This window comes from Mustela erminea, chromosome 14, assembly GCF_009829155.1.
Source record: "Mustela erminea isolate mMusErm1 chromosome 14, mMusErm1.Pri, whole genome shotgun sequence".
In the NCBI taxonomy this organism is placed as follows: domain Eukaryota; kingdom Metazoa; phylum Chordata; class Mammalia; order Carnivora; family Mustelidae; genus Mustela; species Mustela erminea.
In genome coordinates this window covers 61,657,004-61,672,674 of record NC_045627.1, presented here as the reverse complement: position 1 = coordinate 61,672,674, position 15,671 = coordinate 61,657,004, and the positions used below count along the sequence as shown (strand labels likewise).

The window sequence follows — 15,671 nt, the reverse complement described above, 5'->3', positions numbered from 1 at the left end:
GGGGCGGTGAGAGAAGTTTGCTGACTAAGATGGCGACTGAGGCGCAGGGTGAAGGGGAGGTGCCAGCCAGTGATTCCCGCCGGAGGTGAGCCCAGTTCTTGGTCCAGCTACCTAGGAAACGAGGCCGTGGGCTGGTCGTACTGACGCTTTTCCTTTGGGTCATAGTGACCCAGCGGGGCGAGGCTTTCTTTTCTCCTACAGCGTTTCGCCCCTTCATGCCTGTGGTCTGGCTCAGGAGCTGAGATCCAGCGTGACCTCCTCTTGGTCCCGCGGATGCTCTTGCGAGGTCGGTCGGTAGCCAAGACTGCAGACCGACCAGTTGTGTTTGCGCAGAGACTTATTTTGGTGGTGAGGAAACTCAAGTTCAGAGCTGTTAAGCGAATTCCCTAACGTCACACAGTGCTGGGAGAGAGTCCTCTTAGTACATTCTAATCTGCTTCGAGGCAGTTTATTGTGTTTAAGTAGGAGCAAGGGAGTGTCCGTTAGAAGTGGATTTGAGTTCTTGGACCGGTTTTACCGTGCTTTAGAATACTTAACATGAGGGGCGCCTGGGTGGCTCAGTGGGTTACGCCTCTGCCTTCTGCTCAGGTCATGATCTCAGGGTCCTGGGATTGAGCCCTGCATCCGGCTCTCTGCTCAGCAGGGAGCCTGCTTCCCTGCTTCTCTGTCTACTTGTGATCCCTGTCTGTCAAAAAAAAAATATATATATGTATATATATATATAGAATACTTAACATGAGGTCTACCCTCTTTTTTTAAAATCTTGTTTTTTTTTTAAAGATTTTATTTATTTATTTGACAGACAGAGATCACAAGCAGGGAGAGACGCAGGCAGAGAGAGAGAGGAGGAAGGAAGCAGGCTCCCTGATGAACAGAGAGCCCTATGCGGGGCTCGATCCCAGGACCCTGGGACCAGGACCTGAGCTGAAGGCAGAGGCTTTAACCCACTGAGCCACCCAGGCGCCCCGAGGTCTACCCTCTTAGCACATTTTTTAAGTGTGCAAGATAGTACTGTTGAGTGTAGGTACAATGTACATCGTATCTCAAGAGCTTATTCATCTTGCTTAACTAGAACTTTATGCCAATTAATTAGTAACTCCCCATTCCCTCTATTATGGCCCCTGGCAACCAGCATTCCACTCTTTCATTCTATGAATTTGGCTATTTTAGATAATCTCATGTCAGTGGATACCTCATATATATGTAATTGAAATCATTTGTCTTCCTGTAACTGGCTTATGTCACTTAGCATAATGTCTGTAAGGTTCACCCATGTTGTCACCTATTGCAGAATTTTCTTTTAAAAGCTGAGTAATATTCCGTTCTATGTATATGCCGCATTTTGCTATTGCATTTTTCTGCCCATGGACATGAATAATCTTGGTGATTATTAATTGTGCCTCAGGAAACATGAGAGTGCTAGCAATTCTTTGAGATCCTGATTGCAGTACTTCTGGTTAAATACACAGAAGCAGGATTGCTAGATCATACAGTTAATTCTATTTTGATATTTTTGAGGAACCTCCTTACTATTTATCCTAGCAGTGGCATCATTTTTCGTTCCTATCAACAGTATAGAGGTTCTGTTTTCTTTACATCCTCACCAACACTTGTCTTTTGTTTTTGTTTTTGTTTTGATAGTAGCCATCCTGACAGGTGTGAGGTAATAACCCACTGTGATAAGGAATGAGGCAGATAGTCCTAGCCAGAGCACCTAGGCAAGAAAAGGGATTAAAAAGGCTTCAAAATTGGAAAGGAAGAACTAAAATTGTTCCTGTTTGCAGACAACATGATCTTATATATAGTAAACCCTAAAGACTAACAGACTGTTAGAACTAATAAACACATTTTGTAAAGTTGCAAGATACAAAATCAACGTGCAAAAATCAGTTGCATTTCTGCATACTAACAATGAGCTGTCTGAAAAGGAAATTAGGAAAACAATTCCATTTACAATAGCACCAAAAAGAATAAAATACTCAGGCCAATTTTTAAACCTCTCTGTGCTTCAATTTCTTTACCTATAAATGGACATAAGATGTCTACTCTGGAGAATGTCAGGATTAAATTAGTCATCATCATCATCTTCTTCTTCTTCTTCTTTTTTTTAAGATTTTATTTATTTATTTGACAGAGATCACAACTAGGCAGAGGGTAGGCAGAGAGGCAGGCAGAGAGAGAGGAGGAAGCAGGCTCCCTGCTGAGCAGAGAGCCTGATATGGGGCTCCATCCCAGGACCTTGGGATCATGACCTGAGCCGAAGGCAGAGGCTTTAACCCCCTGAGCCACCCAGGCACCCCTAGACAGTCTTTTTAAAGTGCGTAGCACTGAGCCTAGCAGGTAATAACCGTTCAGTACATGATAGATTTTCTTTTTCTTGGTAGAAGTAAGGAACAGAACAGATCTGTAGTTTAGGAAATCATAATTTTTACAGGCACAGCAAAATGTAGCTTTTCCTAGAAAGAATTTCCAGGTGATCTGGCCACACTCTTGAGACCGTACATGTCTTAACTGGTTACATATAAGAGAATTTAGTAGAGTGAGCTTATTTACATTGTCTCAGTGTAAAGTGCAGACCCTTTGGTTTGGTGTCCCTTGGTACCCTCTGTCTTGAATGGGAGATTCCAAGTCTTGGGAAGCTGGGTTTATGAGGGGCCACTGGATTCCTTCCCTAGCTGGGATAGAATGTTTGAATGTGTTGATACCTTAAACGGAAGAGTTTTTCACTCTCAGAGGTGCCTATAAATGATCATTTTTGCTTGGAAACTCTAGAGGTGATTGTTAAATTCGATCAGCTCATCTCTCATCCTGCTCTAAAATCTTGAATTGTGATAAGAAGATAGAACACCAAATATTATTGTATAGCAGGAGTAGTTTGAATTTCTTTCAACTATGTTGCCAAGTGAATTTAAATTTTATTTTATTTATTTATTTTTTAAAAAAGATTTATTTATTTGACATCACAAGTAGGCAGAGAGGCAGGCAGAGAGAGGAGGAAGCAGGCTCCCTGCTGAGCAGAGAGCCCGATGCGGGACTCGATCCCAGCATCCTGGGATCGTGACCTGAGCCAAAGGCAGAGGCTTTAACCCACTGAGCCACCCAGGCGCCCCAGAATTTAAATATTAATTGCTAGTATTAGTTATGTGATCAACAGGTATTCACAGAATCTTATCTGAATTTGAAACTCTTTTATTAATTTCATGTTGTAAAAGAGAATTTGGATTTCTGTAAGGGTTTTGAGGGCAGGACACACGTATATTTTTATTACATATTCCCAATGCTTAGCTTTGTGTAGATGGTCAATACTGAATGAATAGTAGTCCTATCTAAGACATAAAATACTCCTTGTGGTGATAAATACCATACATATTATTTTCTTTCCCTGAAGATATTTCTAATGTTCTATTGATGGTGTGGCACCTTGTATTCATTCCATAAAGAAGAACTAGCTTTCTATTTCTTCATCATTATTTTAAGCCTATTCCTAATAATTAGCAATGCTTTAAATTTTAATCAAATTAAATAAGAAAAAGTTGCTCTGGGGGTGCTTGGGTGGTGTAGTTGGTTACGTGTCTTGGTTTCCGCTGAGGTTATGATTTCAGGGTCATGAACCTGAGTATGGCTCCATACTCAGTGTGGGGTCTGTCTGAGATTTTCTCTCCCTTTCCTTGACCTTCCTGCTTGTGTGTTCTCTCTTTCTCAAATAAGTAAATAAATTGTGTAAAAAAAAAAAAATTGCTCTGCCTGTAAAGAATTTTCTCTTTTGACCTGTTGATGGTAAACACCTTTTCCCCTCTGTTTCTGGTCTTTATCAGGTAGAATAATGCTTTAAAATTTTACTAACTTTAATTATACCTTCAAGTTACTCTTAAGTGGACAGTTATAAGGGGGAATCCACAAATAGAAGCTATCCACTTTACCAGGAGCAATATAAAAATAGTTAAAACTTTCAAAGGCCAAAGAGAGAAAAAGCCAAAGTGGAAGGAACCAAGATGCCCTTCAACAGATGAATGGATAAGGAAGATGTAGTCCATACACACAATGGAATATTACTCAGCCATCACAAAGAATGCATATCCAACTTTTGCCTCAACATGGATGAGACTGGAGGAGATTATGCTAAGTGGAATAAATCAAACAGAGAAAGTAAATTATTATATGGTTTCACTTATTTGTGGAACATAAGGGATAGCATGGAGGACTTTAGAAGGAAGGGAAAAATGAAGGGGGAGAAATTGGGGTAGGAGATGAATCATAAGAAGCTATGGACTCAATAACAAACTGAAGGTTTTGGAGGGAAGGGCGGTGGGGGGATGGGTGAGCCTGGTGATGAGTATAGAGGAGCACAGATTGCATGGAGCACTGGGTGTTATATGCAAGCAATGAATCATGGAACAGTACATCAAAAACTAATGTACTGTATGGTGACTAACATAATAAAAAATTTTTTAAATTAAATTAAAAGTCATAAGAAAATAAAGCAGGAAGGAATTAAAGCCACCTCCCTACATAATTGGCAGTAGGGTACTTTTTGAATTGAAAAGATATATAAAGAAAGTGCTAACTATTATTAGATGAAGAGGGAAAATTGATGACAAAGAGTCACAGGCCTTTTTTTTTTTTTTTTTTAAAGATTATTTATTTATGACAGAGAGAAATCACAAGTAAGCAGAGATGGGGGAAGCAGCCTCCCGCTGAGCAGAGAGCCCGATTTGGGTCTCCATCCCAGGACCCTGAGATCATGACCTGAGCTGAAGGCAGAGGCCCAACCCACTGAGCCATCAAGGTGCCCTGAGTCACAGGCTATTTAACCTCAATATTCACAGGGAAAAAAGAAACCTGCTGTGAACCAGGAAAAGCAAAGGGGAATGTACAGGGTTGTAGGGAAGCAAAGCAAGCTGTGGTAGTGATAACATTTGTCATAAGTTGTCATTTGTCATAAGTTGTCATTCTTGTGTCAGCGGTGTCAAAGTTTTGGGGCCCAAGCCTGCTTCTGGAACTTAGGAACAGCAGGAAGCTTAGGAACAGACTTTTGGATGCTTGCATCCCATTTTGCAAGTGGTTTTGGAGGATTAGGGAAGTGCCTATAGATGGGAAAAGGATCTTATATTCTGCTAATTTACATACACCTTAGATATGGAATATTGGTTACTAAACATATAATTTCCTGAAGATTTTTTAAATTAAAGTGTTCTTTCTCTAATAAGACAGCAGTGTGGCCCTTCAAGAAAAGTGATAGATGGAATATTTACTGATCTTAGGAAGACTTGCCTGTTCTTACATGCACAAGTGGGTAAACATGATTTAAAATATATGAATCCAGTTTCGTATTTGTGCTGTCAAATCCTATCTGAAGGGTAATCTTGAATAGATTCTTCAGTGGTCTTTCTTGAATCTGAGTAATTTTATTTGTTATTTTTATCAGTTACCTGGCTTAGAGAATTGGATCATTATACTTATAGATAGGGCCAGTGTTGGCAAAAAAAGGGGAAGAAGAATAGAATTTTAAAATTCAGGCGCCTGAGTGGCTCAGTTGGTTGTGTCTGCTTTTGGCTCAGGTCATGATCCTGGGGTCTGGGATCTAGTCCCATGTCCAGCTCCCTGCTCAGGGGAAGTCTGCCGCTCTCTCTGCCCACCCCCTCCTGCTCATGCTAGATCTCTCTCTCTCTCTCAATCTCTCGCAGAAATAAATTTAAAAATCTTTGAAATTAATCCTCATAAACTAGTGAGTGGCTTACTTTTCTTTGCTTCTAACCTTTGGTAGCATTTGTGAAATTAACAAATGTTAAAGATGGAGGTTGCTGGTTGGTTGTGAGGAAGGTTATCAGAGAGTTGCAGTCTTTTTGTTGTTATCTCAAGTCGAGACCCTATTTTATTCATTAGATGGGTTTGAGGAGACTAACTCCATTTGGGTTCACAAGAAGCCAACTGATAAATGCAAACTTGGTAATTTGCATGAAGAATATACAAGGTACATATATGAGCTTGCTTCATTTTTTTTAAGCTTTTATTTATTTATTTGTGAGAGAGAGGGGTTGGAGGGAGGGGCGGGGGGCAGGGAGGGGTTGGAGGGAGGGGCAGAGGGACAGGGAGAAGCAGACTCCCCAATGAGTGGGGAGCCCATTTGGGGCTCAGTTGGCTGATTCCAGGACCCTGAGATCACGAGCTGAGCTGAAGGCAGATGCTTAACAAACTGAGCCACCCAGGTGCCCCTTAGCTTGTCCCATTTTATCTTTTGGAGGGACATATTACAGTTGGTTAGATTATTGCTTTTTCTTTTCTTTTTTAAATCAGCATTTTCTTCCCTTTTTTTTTTTTTTTTTAAAGATTTTATTTATTTATTTATTTGTTTGACAAACAGAGATCCCAACTAGGGAGAGAGGCAGGCAGAGAGAGAGGAAGGGAAGCAGGCTCCCTGCTGAGCAGAGAGCCCCATGGGGGACTGGATCCCAGGATCCTGGGATTGTGAGCTGAGCCGAAGGCAGAGGCTTTAACCCACTGAGCCACCCAGGTGCCCCAAATCAGCATTTTCTTCTTGAAGATACTCTCTGGTTACCTTGCCTGAGCCCCCTTAACCATACTTTTATTAACCATCTTTTAGTATAGGTTGTTTCTAGAAATGCCAGAGTCCATCTCTTTTGTGCTGTTGGTTTGCTAGTTTTACTTGGTGTATCAGTCAGGGTTCAACTAGGACACAGAAATTATACAGTAATTTGAACAAAGAAAAGAATCTCTAAAGATTATATAAACAGTAGATAATCACAATTAGCTTATATATATATCGAACTCATCATGCTATATACCTTAAATATCTTGCAGTTTTATTTGCTAATTATACCTTGGTTTAAAAAAAAGAATCTACTATAATCCTAAGGGCTGAAGTAGAATGTACAAGGAAGAGGTCCAGACCTTGTTTAAGGCATGGCTGTTTATCACACTGAATGGCAGAAAAGTTGCTGTGGTAGAATTTGTTGGAAATTAATCTTATAGAACCTACTAGAAATCCACCCTTGAGGGTACTGGGGAAAGCCGTTCATAGGGAGGTGTCTTGGAGGGAAGTTATGGATGCTGCTGAGAGCTGTAGACTGCAGGAGGCTATCAGGAGATGCTGCCCTTGCTGTGGGGACTGGGTGCTGGCAGAGCTTGCCTACTGCAGGAGCTTGCCCAGCGGAGTGCCCTGGAACCAGAAAGGGAAAGGTTCTTCCTCCTGCAGTGTGTCTCCAGTGTTCTTTGTTAATAATGCTCAACATTGTGCCAACTGGAGAAGGAAATGTATTTAAAGGCTCCAGCTCCATTTTTGCAGAGTAGGCAAGGATGGGTGAGAGGCCTTAAATCCATCACTGGCACATGTGGAGAATCCTCTCCCTCCAGTTCTGTGCTTCCCTTGCTGCAGCACTTCCTAAGCCTCTTATAGACAAGTATGGGAGATAGTGTGTAGGATCTGAATGGAGGAGGAGGGGCAGGAACAAGTCCATGAGGACGAGAAAATGATTGGTAGTTAAATATGCAATGACACGCTTATTTGCATGTAAGTTTGTAAAAGTCTATATGCTTTCCAAATAGAATAACTGTTTTCCGGATTAAAGAACCTGGAGTAAGACTGTTAAATTATATTTAACCTAATAACTATTGTTCATCTGTATTTTATTTTTTTGAGGCATGCTGGTATTTTAAGTACTTAGTATTACCTTATCCATCTTGGCATTTTCAAACTTGCGAAGATCCCAGAGGGTGTGTTGTTTATAGATACTTTCCTCTCTATTAAAGCAATGTGTGTCTTTGAGCAAGCTAGTTTCACATTTCCCTTTTTACCTGGAACTTCTGATACGTAGTTATATGAGGTTTTAGAAATTGGTGTTTGTAATGATCTTGAAATATATATAACTTCAAAAGAGTTACTGCATTTCTGCCAGGGTCTAATGTACAGTAATTTTGGGGGGGGGTTGTTCTAGGACTAGGTATTGTGGCTGAATCTTTGGAACAAGTGTAGTTTTTATAATTATCAGAGTAATACCCTTTTGTCCTGAATTTAGATTTAACATCAACGACAGTTACTTGATATTAAAAAAAAAAAAAAAGCTTTTATTTATTTATTAGTGAGAGAGTGCGAGCTCAAGAGCATGAGCATGGGAGGAACAGAGAGAGAGAGGTGAGAAGCCTACTCCCGGCAGAGTAGGGAGCCCAATGCTGTGCTCCAGCCGCTTGATCCTAGAACCCTGAGATCATGACCTGAGCTGAAGGCAGATGCTTAATGGACTGAGCTACTCAGCTGCACGGGATGGTTTTGCTATTTTTTAAAAAGAATTTTTGAATAATGTAGAACAATGAAAATTGCTGAAATTAGTTGAGCTGAAGAACCAAAGAAAGGCTGCATGCCATATGCTGCGATTGGTGCATTTGGCTGAACAGAAGTTCACATCTGTAAGGAAAACCAAGACTGGCTTATGAAAAACTGAGAAGCGTTGGAAAAATGATACAGCAGGGAGAAGCGCAGGAGATCAGACAAAAATTAAAAAAGGAGAGAGAGGGTGACTTTCTAGTAGAGGCTGCCTGCCACAGCCATGGGGGCAGACTTTGGAGGCAGGGGTGAGAATGAACCCAGCAAGATGTGATCTCTTAGAGGGGTGCCTGGGTGGCTCAGTGAGTTAAAGCCTCTGCCTTTGCCTCCGGTCATGATACCAGGGTCCTGGGATCAAGCCCCACATCGGGCTCTCTGCTCAGTGGGGAGCCTGCTTCCCCTTCTCTCTCTGCCCGCCTCTCTGCCTACTTGTGACCTCTATCTGTCAAATAAATAAATAAAATCTTAAAAAAGAAAAAAAAAAAAAAAGAAGTGATCTCAGAATAGAGATTTCCCGGGCTCTCTGCTCAGCAGGGAGCCTGCTTCCTCCTCTCTCTCTCTCTCTGCCTGCCTCTATGCCTACTTGTGATCTCTCTCTGTCAAATAAATAAATAAAATCTTTAAAAAAAAAAAAAAAAAGAATAGAGATTTCCCAAGAAGGAGGAAGGGAGGTAGAATAACCAAAACGACCAAAGAGGGGCTCGGCTCTATCCTAGCAGCTGACATTTAAAAAAAAAAAAAAAAAAGATTTTATTTATTTATTTGACAGAGATCACAACTAGGCAGAGAGGCAGGCAAAGAGAGAGAGAGGAAGGGAAGCAGGATCCCTGCTGAGCAGAGAGCCCAACGGGGCTGGATCCCAGGACCCTGGGATCATGACCTGAGCCGAAGGCAGAGGCTTTAACCCACTGAGCAACCCAGGCGCCCAGCAGCTGACATTTTTTTTTTTTTTTTAAGATTTTATTTATTTACTTGAGAGAGAGAGACAGTGAGAGAGAGCATGAGCGAGGAGAAGGTCAGAGGGAGATGCAGACTCTCCATGGAGCTGGGAGCCCGATGTGGGATTTGATCCTGGGACTCCGGGATCATGACCTGAGCCGAAGGCAGTCGTCCAACCAACTGAGCCACCCAGGCATCCCAGCAGCTGACATTTTAAACATGGGTTTGTTAGGATTCTTTCAGCTATATGTGACAGCAACTTAAACTAGCTTAAGCAAAGAGATGCTGTTGATTGGCTCAAGAAACTGAAAGTTCACAGGCTAGATTAAGCATGGTTAATCCGTATCGTATTTCTCAACTCAATGTCACTAGGCATCTGCCTCTTACTTTCTTAGATCTGATTTCCTGTGTATTTTCTTTTTGAAAAGCCAAGTTCTTCACCAAAGATAGCATTACTGGACCACAAGCTGCTTCAGTCTGACATTCCACAGGTTTAACAATCTTAGCATCCAGCAAGAATCTTGGAGTTGAGTCTTTTTTTTCTAGTTTGACTTTGTGGGCCTTTGCTCAATCAATGAGGAGGATAGACTGTTTCGTTTAGTTAAGCCTGGGTCTTGTGCTCACACTTGTTGCCCAGGGAGTAGGGTCAACCCACCAAACCACATCCACTGAAAGAGGGGGAGAGGTTCTTGCCCAAAAGAAAATTGGTATGATGTTATCAGAGGAAGGAGAAGATAGATGTTGGGGATGAAAAAATAACAGATGTCCACTGCACTAATCTTAGTGACCCCCCCTGTACACCCCCATTTATTTAAGGTTATGTTTTGAAAAGGACTTGCCATTAATATATGGAGAACACATTTTATGTTTTTTAAGAAACCAGTCAAACAAAAAGGCCCCTTATTGGGATACTGGGGTGGCTCAGTCGGTTAAAATTCTGCCTTGAGCTCAAGTTATGATCCCAGGGTCCCAGGATCTAGTTCCGCATTGGGCTCCCTGCTTAGCAGGGAGCCTGCTTTCCCCCCACCCGCTGTTCCCCCTGCTTGTGCGTTCTCTCTGACAAATAAATACAAAATATTTTTTTAAAGAAAGGGCCCCTTATTTAAGTACGTATTTATTTTTTCCACTGTCCAAACCCTACTCATCTTTAAGACCTACCTCAAATCTCAACTCCTGTATAAGGGTGAAAGTTTCTCTTCTCTTTCTGAATTTGTACATCTTTTATTGTGTGTAGCATGGATTTAACAGTTAATGATCTTGTATTATCTTTTGTGTTGTGGTTTTTAGTTATTACTTAAAATCTTGTAGGAAAACTATCATTCTTTTCTGTAATTAAGTATAAAACTATGGTGATATAGTGGGGGGAAAACAATTTTGTCAGATGCTCACAACTTTTGTGTTCTACTTTATAAATAATTATTCAAGTATGAAGTGGGTTAATGATAATATGTTTTATAATGGGAAATGTGTTAGTGTCAAATTCATAACTATAACACTATATAAAGCCATAGCTTTTAAGATAATCAGATGAAAACATAATAAATAACAGTATCAGTTGCCAGATTAAATATATGTGATTTGTCAAGCTGAATTATTTTTTCTTCTTTTTCGAAGATTTTATTTATTTATTTGACAGAGAGAGGGATGATCCCGGGACCCTGAGAACATGACCTGAGCAGAAGGCATCGGCTTAACCCAATGAGCCACCCAGGCACCTGTCAAGCTGAATTATTACCTGAAAGCTAGACACCAGTGTTTTATTACTGCAGGAATGAAATAGAACCACAGAAAAATCGGTCACCTCGCTGCTGAATTTAGCTGTGCTGAAGTATTAACCCTTTGGGTTTTTTAACTAAAATATTGCTTATATACACAACTATGGAAAAGAGATGTTTCCTTTAAAGGCATATAAATCAGTTTCAAATAAATCAAATTTCTTGCTTACTGACAAGAGTGTATTATATAGCATAAAACTAATTTCTTGGGACTCAGTCAGATTACAGAAACACAGTAATAAGGGCACCTGGGTGGTTCAGTTGGTTGAGGGTCCAACTCTTGATTTTGGCTTAGGTCATGATCTTGGGGTTGGGAGATAGAGCCCCACCTTGGGTTCCCCAGTTGGTGGAGAGTCTGTTTGAGATTCCCTCTGCCCCTCCCCTTGCTCCTGCTCAGTTACTCTCTCTCTTGCACTCTCTCTCAAAAATAAACATTTAAAAAAACCTACAATAATAATCTGAGCCAAACCGTAACAAATAAACCTTTCCCAATTTAACAGTAAATGTCCAAGATATCACATAAAGCTATATCCACTTAAAAAATGCTCCTGATTATATGATTCCAATTTTCTTTTTTTGTTCTTATTTTTTCCCATATAAAATTAGAATGGTTTGGTTGATCTTTGTCCAAGTTTCTGAGATGTGTCTTAATAAAGAAGTAAAACATGATTTGACAGCTTTAAGATAATAAGTCATCTGAACAGACATAAAGTGTCTTAGCTGGGTTCTATCAGTAACAATAAAAAGAAAAATTCATGAGTGAACTATATAGAATCACATAGTTATTAATATTAAATTTATAATTGCATGCAATAATGAGAGCTACATTTGCTAGATGTATTTTAATTATACCTTTTGGGAGGGAAGAAACACATTAATTTAGAAATTAACCTAAAGATGCTGGGATAATATAATTAAAAAGTTCTTCACTTGTTTTGTTTTCATGCTGAATACAATTACAGGATTAAACATATACTTATATCAGTGTGTTAACGATTTTATTGACTATTTAAATACAGGGTATGTATATTAAGATTGTACAGAGGATAAAGCCTAAATTTTATTAAAGTGTAAAGTTTTTTGTTTTTAAAGATTTTATTTATTTATTTACAGACAGATCACAAGTAGACAGAGAAGTGGGGGTGGGGTGGGGGAAGCATGCTCCCTGCTGAGCAGACAGCCTGAGAGCCTGATGCCTGGAACCCAGGACCCCGAGATCATGGCCTGAGCCAAAGGCAGAGGCAGCGTAAAGATTTTAACCAGCACAATACATTCTTTTTAGGTGTTGAGAAATAGAAGTGTTAAAAAGATGTTAGAATGTTTAAATTTTAAAAAATATTTTTTGAGGGGCGCCTGGGTGGCTCAGTGGATTAAGCCGCTGCCTTCGGCTCAGGTCATGATCTCAGTGTCCTGGGATCGAGCCCCGCATCGGGCTCTTTGCTCAGCGGGAGCCTGCTTCTCTCTCTCTGACTCTCTGCCTACTTGTGATCTCTCTCTCTGCCAAATAAATAAATAAAATCTTTAAAAAAAAAAAAAATAAAAAAAATATTTTTTGAAATACTTCAAAAAATTTCAAAAGTATTACATACTTGATAAAGGATTGAGACCTGCACCATAAAATCTCATACCTAATCATATTTTAGGGTGCCTGTATGGCTCAGTTGGTTGAGTGTCTGCCTTCAACTCAGGTCATGATCCTAGGGTCCTAGGATCAAGCCCCATGTCCCCTGGCTCCCAGCTCAGCAGGGAGTCTGCTTCTCCCTCTGCACTCCCCCCTGTGCTCCTCCTCCCCATGCTCTCTCTCAAATAAATAAAATCTTAAAAAAAAAAATCTCATATATTAGAACTCTATCTTTTCAACATTACATCATCTCAACAGTTGGTATCATTCAGACTGAATGGGAATGTATATTGTGTTTCCCCAAAGTGGAGGTTGCTTAAGACTAACTACAGAGGAAAAAGTCTCATAAACACTTCCAATTTCAAAGGATTTTTAGCAGTTGCCCTAAGATTTCTTTAAAACAGTGATGCTTCAGGGCACCTGGGTGGCTCAGTGGGTTAAAGCCTCTGCCTTCGGCTCAGGTCATGATCCTGGGGTCCTGGGATCGAGCCCCGCATCGGGCTCTCTGCTTAGCAGGGAGCCTGCTTCCTCCTCTCTGCCTTTCTCTCTGCCTCCTTGTGATCTCTGTCAAATAAATAAATAAAATCTTAAAAAAAAATAGTGATGCTTCAAAGGCTAATGTATGTGTGTGTGTGTGTATGCAAATGCAATAAAACAAAAATTCTTTCCTAATTTTCAAAGTTAACTCATTGGGCTTCCTAGGTGCTCATGAGCTAATTGTACCTGCAGCTGGCTACTTTTATCTTGGAAAATAGAGATAGTGGGGAAAAAAAAAGAATAAAAGCTTGGTGAATTTTAAGCTTCCGGAGACCAGCAACTAGCTTAGATTCTTGTACCTATACCTTAGAATTTCATAAAAGTACAAAGCACTCAGTAGGTCGTGGTTAGTTTGATTTTAAATGACACCTGAGTAACTGTGATTTCACATTCTTATGTTAGGTGATGAAGAGACTTATGACTACTGACTTAGGTAATAGAAGCTCTTTTTAAGAAGTTGTGTGAGCGATGAATGTCACGTGCCAGAGCAAAAGCACTTGCTGTCTCTCTTGGATAGGATGACTCTGGACTTTGGAACAAACGATTTAGACGTAGTCTTTTGGAGCCTAATCTGATCTTACATAGAAATACTTTGTGTATTTCTGAGGCTCGTGTCATTTAAAGTCTGTTGGGAAAGAGTCTTCTGAAGTTTGGACCATACTTTTCTGAGTGGTAAACAACTTTTAGGTAAAAGTTGTTTTAGGTAATAGTAAGAGAGATACTGTATTGTCAACAAAGCATTTTATAGAAATTTCTCCGAATAGGGAATTTTGATGTTAATTTTCTCTTTTTTCTCTTTCTTTCTTTCTTTCTTTCTTTCTTTCTTTCTTTCTTTCTTTTTTTAAGATTTTATTTGTTTATTTGGTAGAGATAGTGAGGGAGGGAACACAAGCAGGGGGAGTGGGAGAGGGAGAAGCAGGTTTCCCACTGAGCAGGGAGCCTGATGTGGGGCTTCTTACCAGGACTCTAGGATCATGACCTGAGCCAAAGGCAGAAGCTTAAGGACTGAGCCACCCAGGTTCAAGATGTTATTTTTTTAATACAAATAAATACAAATAAACTTTCTTATTGTACGCTTGCCTGAAGGAGAAAAATTAAGAGAGGTGATGGTAACAGAATTAACACCAATTCGGGACACCTGGGTGGCTTAGTCCGTTAAGCGGCTGCCTTCTTTCTGTTCAGGTCATGATCCTAGGGTCCTGGGATTGAGCGCCACATCGGGCTCCCTCTCACTCCGCCTGCCTCTCTGCCTACTTGTGCTCTCTCTCTATGTCTCTGTCAAATAAATAAATACAAGTTTAAAAAGAAAAAAGAACTAATACCAATTCTCTTGACACCCAAAAGGATAAAAATTGACAAGTAAATAGATAACAATAAATTTGTGTTATTGATACTTGGAGGAAGTATAATTCACTTTCTTGACTGAGGACATTGTGTTGTCATTCCATAGGACAAAATCTTAGGTCAGGTTTCCAAAAAATGTTAAGGTTAAGAAGATAAGCAATCAATAATACATTTTATGTTAATAAAATAATTTAAAAAAAGATAAGCAATCAGGAATTCTTTAATTTCTAACTAGTTTAATTTAATTCAGATTAAGTTGCCTTGAAATTAAGTACTTTGAAATGAGTTTGAGATCAAATATAGGGGTCAGATATGCTTTTGCAGATCTTTTGGAGTCTAAATTAGAGATAAGATATCCTAATTACAAAACCGTGGACAACTACTCAAAGGGCAGTCCTTAGAATGTAAATGTTTCAAAACTTTTGTACAAGAAATTGGATATAATTTCCAGAAATCTTGTGATACTAATCAACCTTGAACTGTTTCTGTTACTTAGAAATTCTACCAGCTTGTGCACATGGGACCTGTTTTATCCTTTCTCTCTATATACAACTTTCATGATACCAGTTTAAATTTTATATATATGTGTGTGTATATATATATATATATATATATTTAGAAAAAGGAAGAATATATTTATATTTACTTAGAAATAGGAAGAATATATTTATTTATATATTTAGAAAAAGGAAGAATAATAACTTCTTTAATATTTATATGTATTCTTATTAACAGCTCTCCCAGAAAGCAACACAATGAAAGCCATGTTTCAGAGCCAGAGGGTTGAAAAAGTAGTAAGAGAGTGCATACTTCTCTTAGGGTGGTAAGTCAGATTTAGACAGCTTTAAATATAGCTCCTATTTTGATAGATGTTGCCAAGGTTGTGGTTCTTGGAGAACAAATCCAGTTAAGCAATTCACTAGGGAGGAAACATTTAGTTTTGTGGGTATGCAGTAGCATTTTGGTAGCAATCAGCCAAAAGATACATCTGCAGGATAAGTTGTTTTTTTTTCCCCCCACTGCCTTCAATTTTGCAGATTCATGGGTTCAACATGCCTGAAAAGCACTTGCATTTCAGTATTCTGTAATTGATTTTTCAGCTGTGGATTCTCTTTCT

The 15,671-nt window shown here is 39.6% G+C and overlaps 1 protein-coding gene across 2 annotated transcripts in view; it reads left to right on the top strand.

Moving 5' to 3' along the window:
* The window catches only part of ARHGAP19 (Rho GTPase activating protein 19), a 65,167-nt gene continuing 49,496 nt past the window's right edge, over nucleotides 1-15,671 (top strand). The window contains exon 1 of one of the 2 annotated variants that reach the window (XM_032313097.1): nucleotides 1-85. In XM_032313097.1, coding sequence (XP_032168988.1) covers nucleotides 30-85 — 56 coding nt within the window. In that variant the 5' untranslated portion in view covers nucleotides 1-29. Of the gene's footprint in view, nucleotides 86-15,315; nucleotides 15,378-15,671 lie in introns of those variants that run through there. The other variant, XM_032313096.1, reaches the window with a different exon arrangement.